Genomic DNA, 19,116 nt, shown 5'->3' on the forward strand with positions numbered 1-19,116 from the left:
CTGACCCTGGCCAATAAACCCCCTGCAGTAAATGTCAAACATGGATAAAGAAAGGCATATCACCATGAAAGGGCAACTGCCACAGGTGAGCAGACCACCAAATAATCAGAAAGCCTCTGCGCAGAACCCTGATGCTGCTCTTCTAGGTTTGCCGCTGCTGACCGCAGCCCGACAGCTGGAGGCCGAGCAGCTGTCAGACACACCGGTCAGAGTGAGACCAAAACAGCATGAATGAATAAAGAAGATCAGATTGCCAAAAAAAGAAAATAGAAAAAAAAGAAAAGCAGTGCTGCAGAGGAAGAAAGACACTGAAGCATCGCAAAAGGGGAGAGCACAAGAAGGAGAGCCAGAGAGACCTTAAAGGAGAGAAAGAGTGAACATGTGTCTCCTGAGCATTTGCTCTCTGGTCCTAGCTTCTTTCTCTGTTAGTCTTTTTCTAAAGACACAATCAAATGTCATTTTTTCATTTTGCTAAATGCCAACTTTTAATTTAACCCATCTTCCATTTTCATTTTGTCCCTCCTGGTAGCTTCACACTCTATAAGTAATCTCTCCTACAGAAATCGATCTTTTCCAGACACCATCTAGAAGCGATTCAGCAGAACTGCACACTTTAAAAGGAAAAGGGATGAGATCTTAACAGGGAAAAATATTGAGAATATGTTCAGGAAAGAAAACGAGCCTGAGGGCTCGATTGTGAATGATGCTGTTCCAGAGCTTTCTCAGCTTAAACTGTGTTCTCAATCATTAAAAACCTTCGCCAATGAAAATTGTGTTTTTAACATGTTGTAGTGGCGTTTTCCTCATGATGGAAGACATCTATGAAGAAAAATAAGCCTAAAATTGCATTTGGAGCATTTCTTCATTCAAATTGTGATGATTCAGGAGCAGACAAAAAATGGTGGTGGAAAAAGAGCCTATTTGTGACATAAAAGATGCATGTTACAAGCTCCCTGCATCCACTTGGGGATGACTACATCCATGTACACCTTGATTTTTTATGCCTGAGCTGGTGCTGTATCTGACTCAAAGCTGTACGGCTGGACAGCTCCTATATTGCTGCCATTTTTGTTGCACCACTAATGTTAGGTTGGGGGTTTGAAGGCTGTGAGTGCTGTGAGTGTAGGTACGGTAACGTTTGTTTTAGCTGCATCTGGCAGTTACAGGGATTTTGAATACACTAACACAGCAAACCTGGCTAATGTTTAGCGTGTTTCAAACAAGTTGTAGAGATACTAAGTCTGACTGGCTGATTGATTTATCTCTGACTCTTTTATTAATGCTCTTTATATCTCAGTGGGCATTAAATGTGACAAAAGTAAACAAATGGACCATTCATTGGTGTTGCGCCTTTTAACCCTTGTGCTATCCTAGGCAATTTTCCATTGGGAGTTGGGTCATCTGGACCACACAAGACAGTGCGCTGAACCTTTTTTCTTCAATAATATGTGATCTTTACTGGTGTCCATGGATTACATGAAATCCTCTCCACCTTTATCCACCTTTGTCATGGTAGGGAGAACACGTCAATGTACGGGTGGGGTCATTTGACCCCACAAGATAGCACAAGGGATAAACCGGTGCACCGTACAGTGCAAAAATATGGTGAAATTGTAGCATTTGAGCAAGCTAACTGGAAACATCTCATTAAAGATTTATTGAACAAATAAAAAAATGTGTGTTGAAAATACAAAATACAAACATACATGATAATGTGTGCTGAATACTAAATTCTGAGTACAAATTTGTCAACTGTTAATACTGAATATGACCTACAATTAAAAAAAAGTTGTCAGTCATATTTTCTTTATGTGAGAATGGGGGACAGATTCTTTAAATGATCATTAAGCAGCAGTGTCACAACAAAAACACTGTCATCTGTTTGTAGAGTTGATATTTGATCCCACTCATGGTTTTAGCTCTAATTATTTACATGTCTCTGAAGTATTTAACTGTACAACCGTCATTTAAATTTTTGTAGCATTTTTAGTCACAGCTTCCCATTTCATGAAAATAAAAAAACGCATCAATATAAAACAACAGCTAGTCAAGGTCATCCGTCTTAGTGAAGGGAAATACGGTAAATCCTCTCATGATTCCTGCTGCCTGGAAGAAGCTATTACTGCTTCATGCATCAGTGGCTGAGCTCTGAATTGACAAAACCAACGTGGAGATCCTGATGGGTTCAATAAAGCAAAATACTGACTTTTTTTTCACTCAGGAAATGTGTCACTCATGCATCCTGCAGAAAAGTGGCAGGGCATTCAGGTGACTCACCTTTGACAATATGTTTGGCGCAGGAGTTGTAGACCTCTTCCTGTGAGGCCTTGGCGGGGAAGACCTGGTCAAATACATACGCCTTTCCCTGTGAAGACCAAAAACAACACAGTCAGCGGGGACTCTGACAAGCCTTAGTGTTTTAGATCACTGTCAGCACCTCGGTGTCGCCAGCAACTTTTGGCAAAATCCATCATAAAAGCTTTGTGAATCAGAATCCAAGACTCTGGAAAGCAAAGTAAAGCTTGACAAATCAATTTAACAACTGAAGTGTGATGTACAGTACATTGTCAGCACAGAAAAGGATTTCAGTGTGATTTATTTTCAAGACAGTGATGTGAGTGTTCAGTTCTAACGCTCAAGTCTGTCTCTTAGGAAATCTTCATGCATCATTCTATGCAGTCTATGCTTCTAAAAGACACTAGTGGTTTGGATGAGAGGAGTGCTGCATCAAGCTCAAGGTAAAACACTATTTGACCCCAAGAGAGACGGCACCCCCCCCAAGGTGAAGCCATTATAAAAAGCCCTCAAAAAGCATCAGAAGAGAAGAGATGCAGCAGAAAAGAAATGGATCGAATGCATACAGAGGGAGAGTAATGGAAGCACAAAGAGGGCAGATGAAAGATGAAAACGGATGACCTGAGACCAGCGTCTGCATGTGATATTGAAAACATAAGCACACACGAAGGGAATAAGGAGAGAGCCAGTCTTTGTTTGGCTTCTGAAGCCAGAAATTCAGCCTCAGGCGAATAAGCCATTCATTAGTCATTTAACAAATTACAAGTAATCGGATATTCATTCCGTCTGAAAGCTTGAATTACCAGCCAACCAGTTCATTTGAAAGGTGCCTGGGAAAAAAAAGCCAGTTAATGCAGAGAAAACACAGACTGAGGCTTAGTCCAGCTGTCAGGCGAGCTCAGATGATGGTAATTAGTGACTGAGAGGCAGTCATGCTGCAGCAACGGTACAAACTGTGAATCTCCAATATGGTATAACACACTTTCTGTGAACATGTAAGTCGTAAAGGAACTTCATTGCTTCCAAATATAATATCAATGACGAATCAAACACAGCACATGCAAACTTCTGAATAAATCCTGTCTATTCAGGCTTTCAGTGTTGGGTGTTTAATAGCTAAAATCTTTGTTGAAGTTTCTTTTATCTTTTAGTTTGCTATGAGTTCTGTGTTACATTCAAGTAAGTATTTGCTTAGACATTTAAATCCAGACATATTAGACAGGCTGTAGATGGGATGATTTTAAAAGGAAAAACAGGTGGTGGAAGTGAAGGAAATTAAAGGAAACAACATCCAAACAAATGGTTTTAAAAAATAAAGCGTGGAGAGAAAAATAGGCTTTTCTAGTAGACAAAACCATAGAACCGGGCAGAAAAAAAAAAAGCGAAGACACACATTTAATAAGAGAGGTGGGTGGGAGAGCGAATGCAGATATGCTAATTAAAAACACTTTGCAGAAAGTAAGTGTGAAAAATGGCCAGCAAGAAAGAGAATCTAAGACAGTTATTTTATGTTCTGCAACACTGTAGCCCAGCAGAGGCTGCTCAGTATGTTTTACTGGGCTAACAAATACTAAAACTCGTCATAGAGAAAAATACATGATTTATTTTAAAGTTTGAAAGTTAAAGTTTAGCCTATGTCAGTTTCACATTTATTGTAAGTATTTGGTTGCACTACAAGAACTGAAAGAACACAAAACAGAAGAAAAAATTGTTGACAAAGACTGACAAGGATCAGAAAACACAAAGAAAGCACACCAATTTATTTAGCAATCCCATTTGGGAGACACTGTGACCTTTAATTACTATTGTAGCTGTCGAAACTTGAAATCTAATATAAAATCTAACTATTATTAATTTATAATAGATGACTCGAATAAACTTATGAGTGAATATGTGTGACTTTCATTAAAATGTGCAGCAGATCATTGGTACCAGTGGGAAATAGGCTCTCCTTGTGCCTCTTTATTGTCAACATTGGCACAAGGACATCTTTATGCTTTGATTAAGCAACCCTCTGAGTAGAAAATATCTGTTAAAAACTGACATATGCATCATAGGATATGCTGAAAAAAGTTATTTTTAAAGTTTACTATTTTTTTTTTTTTGCTACACCAGATTTTACACCCTGTGCATCCGTTCAAACAAACACAGGTACATCCCTTTTGCAGAAAATATAAATAGCTTAAAACAAGAGATCCAAAACCTTTTTTCCCATTCCTACATACACTTTCTTTTTAAAACAAAACACAAAAGTAAATAATATTCGCCCCAGGGTTTAACAATAGCCTGCAATGTCCCTATTAAAAGGACATCTTTGTTAAAGCCTTAGTCACATGCACTCATGTAGGGAGTTGACCCGTATGGAATTGTGGATTTTTGGGTTTTCTGGATCTGTGCAGGGTAGAACAGAATAGCAGCGGGCCATGAAAACCCAATCTTTAATCTTTAAAAAAAATGTCAAAGTGTTCCCAGTGGTCTTTTAATTATGGTATTGCCGATTTTTGCCAAAATCAAAAAACCTGTGCTATTTTTTAGGACATGGGCTATATCCAAATTCCCACCCGAACCCCTACTTAGTGCACTATATAGTATGTTCGCCATTTTGTAGTCCTGTCCGAATCTACAATTCCCGATTGAGTGCCCTAGAAATTGCCCACAAGTCTCTGCAAAAAGCCAATGTGCATGGGTGCTTACTAAATCGACGAATATAGACCACAATGCATTGCTTCCTAGCAATTTTTGCCAAAAAAAAAAATGTAAATGTATTTGTGTATGTATAAATTACCAACGTTCTTATCTTCAGAAGACAGTGGATACATACGTAATCGTTGCAAAATGCTCATATTAATTAGGTTTGAACTTTAAATCGATGACATCATATCCGCTGTTTAAGAAAAAAAAAAGTAGTGCATACTCACTACTTTTTGTGTCCGAATTGCTTTTAAACTTCAGGGCACTACATAGTGCTGCACTATATAGTTTTTTAGAGGTTAGGGATTAGGGTGGGAATTCAGACACAACCAAAGTTTCTGCAGAGCAGCAGTAGTTCATTAAAAATTCTCCAAAGGAGACTCAGAGCAAAGCCTCCCCTCCTTCCCCTCTCTGTTGCTGAGAGCTCTCTGTTTACATGCTTTCCTACTAGCTTACACCCCTCATGCTCCCCACCTAACATTACCGGTGCAACACAAAAATGGCGAGCAATATTGGAGCTATCCAGTCGTACAATTTTGAGCCAGATACCGGCTCAGACGAGGAAAACAAACAGATCTAGTCTTCTTTGAGTGGATGCATCAGAATGGAGCAGAGCAGGGAGCTCGTAGACTGCCCTGCATATTTTCTGCATTTCAAATACAATCTTCTTCAAACCTAATTTTTCATCTGTTCCTGATTCTCAACAATTTGAATAAAGAAATACTCAGGGATGCAATGTTGAGTTTATTTTTGTTATATGTCCTCCATCCTCAGAAAAAAGCTCAGGTAACATGTAAAAAAAGACAATTTTCATCAGAGTAGGTCTTTAAGGAGAGTGCAGGTGTGTCCTGCAGTTCCCTTAAGTCTTTTGCAGCCACCTCAAGGGACCTCATTAAAAATGGAATGTACCATTGTTGTGCATGTGGTAAATGTGTTTGAAGTATTGGTAAAGACAAGGTAAGGTATACGCACTTATGACATACAGGCGTTGCTGCCTTACAGTGCCCATTGTCATCAGTGATGTGCCAATACTGGATGCTGCAAATGCTGCATGCAAGGCATGTGCATGTGTAATATGTAACAGGCCCACACATGTTACACTTTGATTGTCTAATTTTTCTAACCATCAGGCTGAAAAAATCCTACCACATGCCTGTGTCCCACCAACTTCATCCTTACTTACACTTGGATGTTGTTTAAGTGTTTGCTCTGACCTGCCCGTAGAAAATGTGTGCATGAACATTTATGAACATTTTGGCTCTATAGATTCACCTGTAAATTAGATATTTCCTGTGGACCACCTGTGTGTCCCGAACAGATTTGCCCATTTGTCACCACAGACAGCCCGTACCCACCCGAAAGGGCAGTTGGGACTAAGGCTACCACATTTAGGGCCGGTCGGGGAGATTTCAAGCCTCATTTTAATGTATTTCCAAATCACTTTTTAATTAAATGAACCGATGCTGTCGAGCGTTTGCATCTACAGCTGTAGTCACAGCTGCAGATGCAAACAAGATCCCAATCTGAAGTGATTAGGATTGATGCTGTTCTCTGTAAATTCATTGTACTGCTACACAGAATACACATGCTGACAGGGTTAAATCAGAAAGAGGGCAATAGAGGGGGGGGGAGTATGACGAATCATGATGTGGTCATCACTGGAGGGGAACAACACATCGTTGTTATATAAACTGAATAAAACGCAGCCATTTACCAATCATTTTTCCTTGTAATTAAAACATTAACATGAATATAACATAACAAGAATAGATTAGACACATTTTCCATGTCCAGGCCTCTGCCTATCCTGTTAGCTCACTCAGGTGGAAGCACACTTGCTTAGTTGTCTGTTTGCATAACTCAACACGCTCTTCAATGATCTGGCTGGACAGTGGTGCTGGAACAGAAAACACAACGTGATGAAAAGTTCATCCTGGAGTGTGCCCCTCACCCATTTGTTTGTGTACTCAAGCTTGTGAGCAAGCAAAATACCAGAGCACGGTTGTAGATGCAAACACTGCTCACGGCTCTGCGCTTTGTGCAGCATGTCAAACACCCACATGGCCTGTCCGGCCAGCAATCTGCTGCTGTCTGCCAGAAAGCATGGAAGCAGAGAGGCAAGGCAGGAAAAAAGAACAGATTAAAACAAAACAAAAAATGGAAATGCTAGCATGAAAATATCTACAAAAATATGTAACCATGTAAAGGAAACCAGGTCAGACTGAGAAACTATACTAGACTGTAGGTGGGGAGGAGGGAGAGTAACTTCAACTAATATCGTACAGTAATAAAATGAAGTGGAGCCCCATCAACGAAAATAAAAACCTGTTAAAGGAAGACATAAACCTACATCTGTTAATTCCCAGCAAAAGTTTAATTCATTTTTAATTCTTGACATTGCTTTACAGGATTTATGGTACTTAATATCCTGACTTCTTTATGATTTCCTGTTTATTATACAATTACCGGTATGAAGCCCATTGAGACGACTGTTGTTCTAATATTGGGCTATGTAAATATAATTAAATTGAATTGAACTACATGTACTTCCACTAACTACTTTGCAAAGGTTACTTACTTTTTACATTATTTGTGCAGCAGTAATGGAGGAAAATACTTTTAATTTTCTTTGACCAAAATTAATAAAATTCTTTGTTCTATTATCTTTTTTGTCACTTTTCTTTTAGGATTTTGTAGAGAAAGTGTAGTTTTGTATTTAAAAAAAACGTGGCAGCTCATTTTTAATCAATTTGGAGCCTGTTAACAGTCAGTAGGTTTTAGTTTTGTCCTTACTTGCTCTAAAAAGGCCATGAGGTCAGCAGTGACTATAATTGGAGCTAAAGGTGACTCTTAAAAACCCGATTGGACAAAATGACATGTTTCTAAAATCCAATATCAGTTAAGGCGTCAAGCGGTGATTCCCCGCTCATAATGTATGTGTTAACGAACCTTTGTTGCTTAATAATTATATCCGTTTAATTTATCAGCTGCGGCCAAATAAGTTCTTACGATAACACAAAGACAATTTAACCAAATTAAAAAAATTTAAGGAAAATTATTTTTCATACTGATAAGCTAAGCAGTTAAAGATTTCTCGACTCTTAAAAAAAACTACAATCGTTTTCAACAGGTTTGGGGTCAGTTCATTGAAAAAGATTTTGCAAGAAAAAACAATGTGAAATGACAGTAATGACTGGTTTGCATGTGTCATTTGCTCTAAAAGACTCACATCAATAACAATTGTGTTTTTGGTGTTTTTAACATGGTCTGACAGCATTTTTCTGTTAATGGAGAACATATATAAGGAAAATTTAACTTAAAAAATCAAATCATTGTGAATCAGGAGCAGACGACAAAATGTAATTTGAAAAAAATCTTATTTGTTACGTAGAAATTACTCTGGGCCGGTCACAAGCTCCCTGCCTTGCTGTATGACAATAGCATAATTATACTTAAAAGACCACTGGGAACGCTTTTTAAGGAGCTCAAAAGATGATCGGAGTGGGACTTTGAATATTAACTGAATTTAATTTAAAACCAGAAATGAAAATCTTCATCTTCATACATCAATAGAATTTGAAATGTTAACACAAAAGGGGATTCACTTTTAGGAAATCTCTAAAATGGACCAAAAACATTTTGTACAAGATGTAATCTTTCTTAAATACCAGTGAGAGTTCAAAACTTCAGGTGATAACACATAAGCAGCTGGGAGGAGTGTCTTGCGTGAAAGTTAACAGTGATGTTTGCTGCTCCTCACATCCTTCCTGTCCTGCTCCCTGAGAGAGTTTCCAGTTCTGTAATTATTTCATGCTACATCCCTCCTTGCTTCTGCCAGACAACACACATTCATCACACGGCCACTCAAGGGCATTTACCAGCAACTGTTTTTAATGTCAGATAAGGTGATCCGTGCCATCATTTTTCTTCCAAGGAAAGCTACATTTTCTGCATTTGGTAAATATTTAGTATCAGTATTTATGAAAGGAAACAGTACAGCTGCATCCCTTTTTCTCATCAGCACCACAGGTGAAGAAAAACGCTAAAGAAGATGATAAGAGAATTTGAAATATGTTCTTCCAACACCCAGCTGGACTGACTGGCAGTCAGGAACTAGACTGCTCCTTCTCTGACCCATCATTGCCCTGCAGCAATGCCAGAGGTGGTAGGGGGTTCTGTTCTTTCTTATCACACTCTGTGTGAAGCTCTGTCTTCTACATCAGTCTTTCCTACAAACCCATCAGCTCTCCTTCCTGCTTACACACACAAATGAGCATGCAAGCACAGCTTGACTGACAGAAGAGAAGACTTCAGGCGAACAAAGTCGGCTTCATCTGTCTCGCTAATCAGGCTAAGAAACACCAGATAACGCCATCATTAGTGTTTCTCACTATACAGCAGCCACACAACTGCAAAGCCCACATTCATCATGACCAAACATTGCTGCATTTTCTTTGCCTCTAACAATAGAAGCAGAACTGACTGGCCCTCTGTGTGCCTTAAGGGTGGAGAGGTTCATTGCCTCAAATGTACAGTAGTCGTCTGAATGCAGAGATCACGCTGAGGCCCTTTGGTTTGTCTATTGAGAGTGTACTTAACACAGCGGTTGTTGTAGCTCCTGCTTTTAATTGCTAGTTAGCAAAGCATCATTTACCACTCAAAATAATTTATTTAACACCGAAATTCTTCAACTATATGCATTTGTCTTTGCAAGATCAAGCAGTTAGACTTTAGTCTGAATCAATTTACGTGAAAATGCTTGGGAGAAACTGGTTAAAAAAACAGGAAGGTCTTGTTGTTTTCTGTTATTTAAGCTTTCATTCAGACTGCCAGAGACACCAAAAGCAAATTTAACTTAGCATCTTGAAGAACATGTCTGCAACCAGAAGACAAAAAAAACCATCATTCAGGATGCACATTTATTCTTGGCATCCTTATTATTATTATAGATACATTTAACAGATTTAGCCAAAAAAAAGCATAGTTTTTGGAAATCAAAGATCAACACAAAAGCATAAAGCTAAAAAAGAATTCCACTGAACATGCAAAAACTGTTTCAGGAAAGAGAAGGAGAATATAAATGACATTAAACAACCTTGTGTAAGGACAACTCAAAAAAGATGTGCATTTCTGTGCAGTAAGGTTGTGGAATACAATGGAGGAAAGTATCAAAATGATTAAAAATGTTACACAATTTAAGTCAAGATAAAAAAATGCAAAATTTTGGAAGCGTATAAATTAGAAAATGAAAAGCCTAATGAGGCAATGTACGGACAAACATAACTTTGTGATGTTTTGGTACACCTTGATGTTTTTTTTTCTTTGATTCTTTTGTGTTTATGTAGATAATTCTTATATGTTTCACATGTAAAAATGCATGCATAAAATATAGTAAGATTGGGGATGGTTATTAATTTGACTTTTCTTTTGCCCACTCCTTTCAAGCATTTTATCACTTTCTGTTTATTGAGTTTATTTTGTAATTGAAAATAAAAGGAAACCAATCGATCAATTGACAGTGATAAATCCTGAGTGTTAGAAAGAACTTCTACCAGACACATAAAACTGCTGCTGTGTTTTCTCTGCCAAGATGACAAGACAATGGACGAACGATGTGCATGTTAACTGATGTTGGTTTAAAACGGCCGTTGCCACGACTACTCTCTTTTCTGCCTCTTGCTTGGATCTTGAATGTTGGGGAAAGGGAGACAAATGCAAGACTAGGCTTTGTTTAACAGAAAAAACAGGGGCACAAGGCTCCTGCTGGAGATTTGGCATAACTTTGACACCAAGCTGGGGAGATTGAGACTGAGTAGGATCGCATACTGTGACAAATCAACCAAGAAGTCTGCAGAAAATTACAGGAATAATTCAAAAAGACAGCAAAGCAATAAAAAGTCGAAACACGTCTAAGAACATTTTATAATGATCTCAATAACAGTATGAAGTTACAAAGTAAAATGATTAATTTTTTGTATATCTCCACTATAGCTTTGACCTGTCTGCTTCTAAATGTCTTGGTAACCAAAAGGTCATTTTGAAGATTAAATCAATTCAACCATTCATATATCCATCCATCTTCTATTCACACTTTGTCCTGTGCAAGGTCACAGCGGTTGCTGGAGCCAATCCAAGCTACTGTAGAGATCGCCAGTCCATCACAGAGTCAAACACAGACATGCACAGTCACAGCAAAAGGACAATTTAGAACCACCAAACAACCAGTGAAAAAAGCTGGAGTGTCTAGAGAAATCCTCTGCATGCATGGAGAGGACGTACAAACTCCACAAAGTGAAGACCAGATTTGATCCAGGACCCTCATGCTATAAAACTACAGTTCTAAACACGATGTCACAGGCGCATCCACACTACTTCCCCTTTTATGTTTAAATAGACTCACATAGAAAAACAAAAGTACAGCGGATCAACTGTGTCATTAGAAATTCACGTCTGAGTTGAGGGCAGGACCGTTGGCAGCAACCACCCATTCCTGTCATCCATCTGTTTACACTCTCTCCTGCTAGCTCACAGTCCCCAACCAAAGATTTCTGGTGCAACAAAAATGGCGAGCAATATAAGATATCCAGCTGTACAGTTTTCAGCCAGATACCAGCTCAATCTAGTTGTGTACAATTGAATGTATAAGAATGGAGTGGAGAAGGGGGCTTGTGTTCTACCCATTGTGTTTTCTACATCACAAATAAGCTTGTTTTAAAACGCCTTATTTGTATCTGCTCTTTAATTACAACATTTTCAAAAAGAAGTCATATGCAGAGATGCAATTTTAAGCTTAGTTTTATTTATATATGTCTTCCATCATCAGAAAAATACTACAAGACCGTGTTAAAAACACCAAAAACACTATTTTCATTGAAGTCCTTAATTTGTTTGACCAAAACAAGCTGAATTGAGACTCAGCAGCAAATATTGTAATTATTGTATAAATGGATGCTGTAGAAATATGAAAAGAATGGAGGGAAGCTGGAATGGAGACAAAAAAAAAGACACTTGTAAGAGAAAATAAATCCTCCATGTGAAAAGGACAATTTGCCTGCTCTCGTGCTTTGCTGGAATAACATGTAAAATCAAGCACCCTTAGCCTCCACACATCTGCAATTTTTCTATGCCATAAAGTTACTGAAATTCCACAGAAAAGCCACAGTGAAAGGAAAAACTAGTTACCAAATTCAAATTAGGATAAGTGACCTTAGATCATAACCTGAGACAGTCTGAGAGCTCAGCTAATAGCTGTCCCCATCTCACCAGCAGATATTTGATGTCAGGGGAAATACACGCTCTCGTGGCCTCTTGTTGTAGCCTCCTTCTGAAGCCATCAACCTGCGGCTTTCAGCTTAACCTGTTTATAAGTAAATGCACTCGAAATTAATTCACACAGGAACTAAGAGACATCCTGGCAGCAGCTTTGTCTCTCTCTGCAGCAATGCAGTATGTACTTCAAGGGAAAGTCAAACACATTTTGCATTAAACGCTTTTTAATAGGAAGCGAGCTGGTTGTTGGAAGGGTGTGTGTCTGTCTGTCTTTAATTAACAGTGTGAAGTAATTCAGCCAGCTATAGGGAGACACAATGTTTATCAATTGTCTCTCCTATCAAAGAAAGAACACATTGTACCATTTGGAAGGAGAGACAACTCCTCTTTCCCTTTTTCAATGATGTTACACGATTTAAGCCACTAACAAACCTCCTAACAAAGACAGTCCTCACTAATTGTAATTAAATTATTTAAGATTCTTGTAGACTAGAAGTATTGATGAGATGCAACAGTAACTTCTCTTCCAAATTAAAACAGAGGTATTTTCTTCTCCTAACAAACAATTTTAATTCAATCTGTACCCAGAATCGTGATTAGGCGCGGTGAAAATGAGGCAAAGGAAGAGTCGGAGCAACACTTTAAACTTTCTAAACAAGAGAGCAAATTGGTTGGGAGTTTTTGTTTGTTTTTTACCGGTCTAGAATTTCCATGATAAAGGACCTGCCCGTAGGGAAAAAAAATGGGGAAATGTTATGAGTTTGCATAACACGTAATTAATCTGAATCTATGAAGAATAGAAGATTTCAAGCAAAGGAGCAAAAACATTAGTGTGTGGTGATTATAAATGTACCCACTGGGAGATGCAAAGAGCATCATGAAGCTGCAGCCTGGAGCACAAAGATTTGAAAGACTAAGCTGGAAACACTCCTTTGCCATACAAGGATTACAAAAGGAAATGTGAAATGTATTTTTTTCAAGTTTGTTCTAAGGCTTTTTCATTAAAATGTTGAAAATCTAAACCAGGGTAAGCGAGATTAATGCAGATCAAATACAGCTCTGGAAAAAAAAAAACACAGCAGTCCCCCCTTTTTTTATACAAATAAGCATTTGTAACAGATTCAGTCTTCCTTAATGTTAATAATGTGAAGTGAATAAATGAATAAAACCCAGATTCTAGGCTGACAGAAAACTAAAACTCTTTTATTCTTTGTTTGAAATCATCTCGTTGCCGTGTCACAATGTAAATATAGCATCATCTGGTCTTGCCATGTGCAAACACGTGAGGAGGCACATGGTGCACGCAGCATGGAGGGCAGGGCCATAGTTGATGTGGAGCAGTCCCCAGAGCAAAAAGCCTGATGTAGTCACTGCACACTTCTGTCATGAAGAAACGGAAATGGGAAAGTGGCCAAGGCTTATCTAACCGAGACACACGTGCAGACTTTGACTGGCAGTCTGACGACTTGCCAAAACTATGTCAACGTGGTTTTATTTTGGAGGCAAGGTTTCCTTCGATACCTTACAAAAAGACTTCAAGTTTGCTATGTTTTAAATGTGGTTATAGTAAGGATTTAAATGTTTAAGTTCCACTTCGATCATCTTTTGATCTATTGTAAAATCATTCCCAGTGGTCCTAATCATGGATAGGCTGTTTTTGGCCAAAATCCAGAAAACCTGTGTCGTTTTCTAGGACATAGTTTCTGCAGAGCGGCTGGAGTTAATCAGAAATAGGTGAAATACAGTTCCATCAGAATGTATTTCTTTCGTAGGGGAGGCTGTTGGCATGGAGTAAGTCTACCCTCATTTCCCATAATCCCTTTGTTTACATTCTCCCCAGCGAGTTTACTGCCCCTCACACCCCCACCCTTACATTAGCGTTGCAACAAAAAAGGCGAACAATATTGGAGCTATTCAGCCGTACAGTTTTTAACCATATTCCAGCTCAGATGAGGAAAACAAAGATGTACATGGATCTATTTGTCTGGAAGTGAATCCATTAGAATGGAGCGGAAGAGGGAAGCCTGCCGATTGTACAATTATGTAACAACTACAAACTTTTTCAAACTGATTTAAAATGAATAAATGAATCTATTCAAAACCACAGTTTAATTTTCTTCACATGTCCTCCATCATAAAAAAGAACTACAAGAACATATTAAAAACAACCAAAACCAAATTTTCATTGTAGTGGGTCTTAAAGACAATGTTTGAATCCAATATCTATCTCAAATATTCTGGCACCTAATTGGCCAAAGCTTCCCAACTACAATTAAATCCTGCCTAAAGCCTCCACCAAAACAAGAGTGATAGATGTGCCTGAGTTTCCTCCCTCATTTCTGAGCCAAAGCACTGATGACTTATTAGGAATGAGTTACACTATGTAATAATGATCTAGGTAAAGAAAAACACTGTATAATGTGTGGTTGAGAGAAAGGACCACAAAAAGGCTTTAGAAATGGAAAATTGTATGTTTTTGTTCCAGGAGGAGGCAGTTATGATGATGGCTATAGACTGTAAAAACGAGTGTCCATCTTGACCCGAAAGCAATCCCTTTCCTCAGCCTAATTGGATGTGGTGAGTGCACTGTGGTGATAGAATTAGAGTGCTGAAGTGCAAGGACAGGGGTGCGGTGGAGCCCTTGGACCTTGCTTTTGTGGTTTGGTTTGTTTTTCCAGACAATCAAAGCTCTTCCTCGTGGAGATATAGCTCCAGTGGATCCATAAATTACACAAGGTATGAGACAAGTTGATGACTTTAAGCTGCGCACAACATGCACTGTCAACAGTATATTTCACCAGCAGCTGTTCCCACCTCCCATCTACCAGCTCAGAATGTAATCAGCAGACAGGAGATGAGAAGAAAATCAGCTCTCCACTGAGGACAGTAAAATGAGCCCCAGCCCCACAGAATTCAAAAAGCTATATGGCTCCGACCGAATAATCCAATTTTTTTTTTACATGCCTTTCTTTCTCAGAGCTTTAATTTGTTTAAAGAAGCCAGAGGAAAGTTTCTGAAAAGATAAGCATCCTACCATGAAAAGAGCAAAGCTACCACTGAAAGCTTACTTGCGTAGCGACCTTGTAAAACACTGTGAACCCTCCATTCTTGATTTTAACTATATGAATACAACAACCAGCGCAGCTTGTAAAGGAGGCTCATAAGCATGTGCCAGAGCAGCCCCCATTGAAAGATAATCCATAGAGTTATAAATGGAGTGTAAAAGTAGGAGAATCGATAATTCTTTATTAGGCACATATCAGATGGATTCACTGATGCGGCTGCATGGACCCACTTCACTGCAACTTTATCCATCTATCACAGTCAATAGGAACAAAAATAATTCAAGCTGCATATAAGGATGAAAAGAGGGTCAAAGAATAAAAATTCCCAGAAGAAGCAACTGGAAAGAGGTGAGAGCTTATAAAATGCATCTCCATCCTTGAAAGAAACGAAAAAGTTCACAAAATTCCAATGACCTGAAGATTTATAAAAACCCAACGAGGAATTCACTCCAAAAATCAAATCAAACAAATGATATTTATAAAAAAGCGCTTCTCGTGCCTTGCGCAACTCGAAGTGCTTTAACATTTAAAACAAAAAACCCTAATTAATATTACAATAAAAACCCAACCCACCCTTCACCCTTCTCACTCCCCTCCGTTAAAACATACGACACATGACACCAGACTAAATGAATACTTATGAAAGGAACTTTTAAAAGAAATTTAAGGTTTGGCTCTGCTGCGAGGAAAGAGTATTGGGGAATCCATTCATACCTCAGCCATAGGAATATCGCCACAGTGCCCACCCAGACCAGGACAGCAATAGGGTCACTTCAGCTGTGAGGCTGCAATGTTAAACTCCAGACGCCCCAGCAAGGGCGACGACCATGGCAACAACCACCGACCAGAGCAGCAAGCCCTGGCAGAAAGGATCCCCACAAGAAACACTGGGGCTAAGAACATAATAAGATGCTAAAATGAAACACATAAAATGTATTTTAAAAAAAACAACTTCATTTTGCTCGTTTAAATAGCTTAAATGCTGAAGAGGGACGTAATACTCAGCAGTGATTAGTCCTCAAGGCGTGTGTGCTCAAGTAGTTACAATGGTTTGCTTAAGAATTTTTTTTCACTTATGATTTTTGTGCAAATCCATTGTAAAAGTGATGGCATTTTCCTTCATAAGCAGTATGGTACAAGAAAATGCTACATTGGCAGGAAAAAACATGAAACCTTGGAAAATACTTTTCTTCCACATTTCTTTACCATGTTACATGCCTCCTAGTATGGCATGCAGCAGAATCCTGTATGATTTTAAGATATATAGCGTCAGCAAGTGAATGTGAGAATGGTTTGTGACACTGTATGCATGTCATCCAAGAAACAAACAAAAAAACTGCACATGCCGTGATGCTGAGGCCACTAGGACCATTTATTTATTTAAAGAAGCCATAGCATGATTCAGTGTGGCGGTTGGTTTTGCCTGCCAGAAGATTAGGACAGATAGTCTGGCCCTTGTGACACTGCATTATTGCAAACAGTGAAATACTCAAGACAGCTGTGTCACTCCATTGTGAGGCGAACACAAAGGCCATGCCTCGAAGCAGTACAGGCTGAAATATCATAACTGGCACTTGTGCCACAGAGCCCTGCAGGGCCCCATAGGTGGCTCTGCATGAGAAATTTGATGGAAGACACGAGTTCATAAACATTTATTTTAGCATCATGCAGAAAGATGACTTGTTAATGCCAGAATGTTTCAAATATATTGCTAAATAAGTTCAGGGAACCAAAAACCTTAACTAGATAGATCAGTTTATTTAAGTGAAGCCTTAAAGACACACATTTTGATCATCTCTTGATCTATTTTCAACATGTTCCCAGTGGTCTTTTGATTACGATTGTGCCGTGTGTCGTTGTCGTTTTTTTTTTACATAGTTTCTGCAGAGTGGCTGGGGTTGATGAGAGAAATTCGCCTCTGAATTGTGGGCAGGACCGTTGGTGAGGAGCAACCATGCACTCCTTCTCCTCCCAGCTGCTGAGAGCTTTCTGCTTACACTCTCTCCTGCTAAACCAGTGCAACAAAAATGTCGAGCAATACCGCAGAAATCCAGCTGTATAATTTTGAGCCAGATACCATCTCCAACATGGAAATCAAAGACCTACATGGATCTATTTGTCTGCAATTGATTCCATCAGAATGGAGCGGAGCAGGGAGCACGTTTTCCACCCAGAATGTTTTTCTATGTCACAAGTACAATCTTTTTCAAACTGCATGTTTTCTTCTGCTCCTGATTCACAATGATTTGAATAAAGAAACACTCAGAAACATAATTTTAATCTTAATTTTCAGTATATGAGAAAATTAAAAGAAGACCATTTTAACAAAACAAAAACACTATTTTCATTGGATCGGGTCTTAAACACAAATCAAACTGCAGGTTCTGAGAATTTTTCTTTCCAGCTGAGAACCACACAAGTTAAAGGGAACCTGAGAGATTAAAAAAAATTTTTAAAGGTTAGTAGAGATAAAATCAGGAACTTGTTACCAGCTGAAGGAACCAGTAGTGTAGAACCCAGGTGAGGAGACTATAGGTAAAAGTCTAATCAATAAACTTTACCAAACCATTGAAACGCAACTAATTTGTCATAAAACAAAGGCAGAAGCAGAAAGGGGTTAAAGTAGATTACCTTAAAACCAGACACTTGAACACACAGTGAAAATGAAAGACGGCTGTGGATATTTAACAGCTTAAACCAGGTGTTGCTTTGCCAAGGGAAAAACACAAAATCTCAAAACAGAACTAAGAAACCATCACTGGCACAATCCTCACAACAGCTGCTTGGATTGTCTAATACTGAAGAAAGCTGGAGACAAAGAAGCTGCCTTTCATTTGGAAAAAAAAAAAAGGGGCTTTAATACCTGTTTCCACATTTCTTCTCTTAACATATCTTTGGGCAAGACTCTGAACTCCACATAACTCCTAATATGTATAACAGTCAACGAGTAAAAAAAGATTGAGAAAAAAACAGTTTATTGACTGAGTTTGGGAATATGCTTTGGGAAATGTTATAAAATGCAGCTCATGAGCCATTTTGTGATAGTCATCGATTTTTTTTTTACATTTTTTCTTAATCGTTATGAAAGCCTGCCAGAACCCTCAGGACAAGTTGGTATGGATCTGGCTCAAGGGAAACAAATGTTATGAAATAAAACTACGTGCACAGTTTTCCATACTGGTAATTAAAAAAGGTAATGCAAGATAAAAAAAAGAACGCTTTGCAAAATCCCCAGAATGGAGAGTAGGTGCGGTTTGAATTTGTAAACCTAATATGTATTTTTTATCTTTAGTTATACAGAGAGAGGGAGAGAGAGAGAGAGAGAGCTGTTTTGTTCAAGGACACTGCATTCGCACAGTTGGACATTTATACCTGGGGGGGTGCTCAGAACGACCACAGATCAACCTGCGGCCTCTCATCGGCTCCACCACAGTGTGGTCATGGGGGGGACAAAAACTGCAAGGCAACATGTCTCACACAGGTTTAAAACTATCCGCCCCTAAACTTGCACCAGTGACCCTTTATTTCAACAACCACCAGACCGCAGCTAGCCCAATAAAAGAGGCATGAAAAACAATACTTACGTTTTGTCCGAATTCCTTCACTACTCACTACTTAGTGCACTACATAGTGCGTTCGCCATTTTGGAGTGCTGTCGAAATCTACAATTCCAAAATTGAGTGCCCTAGGAATTTCTCAGAAGTCTCTGCGAAAAACCAATGTGCATGGATGCTCACTAGATTGGTATAGACCACAATGCATGGCGTCTGAACAATTTCTGACAACAAAATTATTT

At 38.8% G+C, this 19,116-nt stretch overlaps 1 protein-coding gene across 2 annotated transcripts in view; it reads right to left on the reverse strand.

Annotated features, from left to right (window-relative positions):
- kif5ab (kinesin family member 5A, b) overlaps positions 1 to 19,116 on the reverse strand; it is a 78,513-nt gene that overhangs the window by 53,586 nt on the left and 5,811 nt on the right. For both annotated transcript variants that reach the window (XM_023954895.2, XM_078947091.1), the window contains exon 2: positions 2,278 to 2,365. In XM_023954895.2, the coding sequence (XP_023810663.1) occupies positions 2,278 to 2,365 (88 nt within the window). The remainder of the gene's footprint in view (positions 1 to 2,277; positions 2,366 to 19,116) is intronic.

The sequence above is a fragment of the Oryzias latipes genome, chromosome 5 (assembly GCF_053564925.1).
Source record: "Oryzias latipes strain Hd-rR chromosome 5, Olatipes_Hd-rR_3.1".
In the NCBI taxonomy this organism is placed as follows: Eukaryota; Metazoa; Chordata; class Actinopteri; order Beloniformes; family Adrianichthyidae; genus Oryzias; species Oryzias latipes.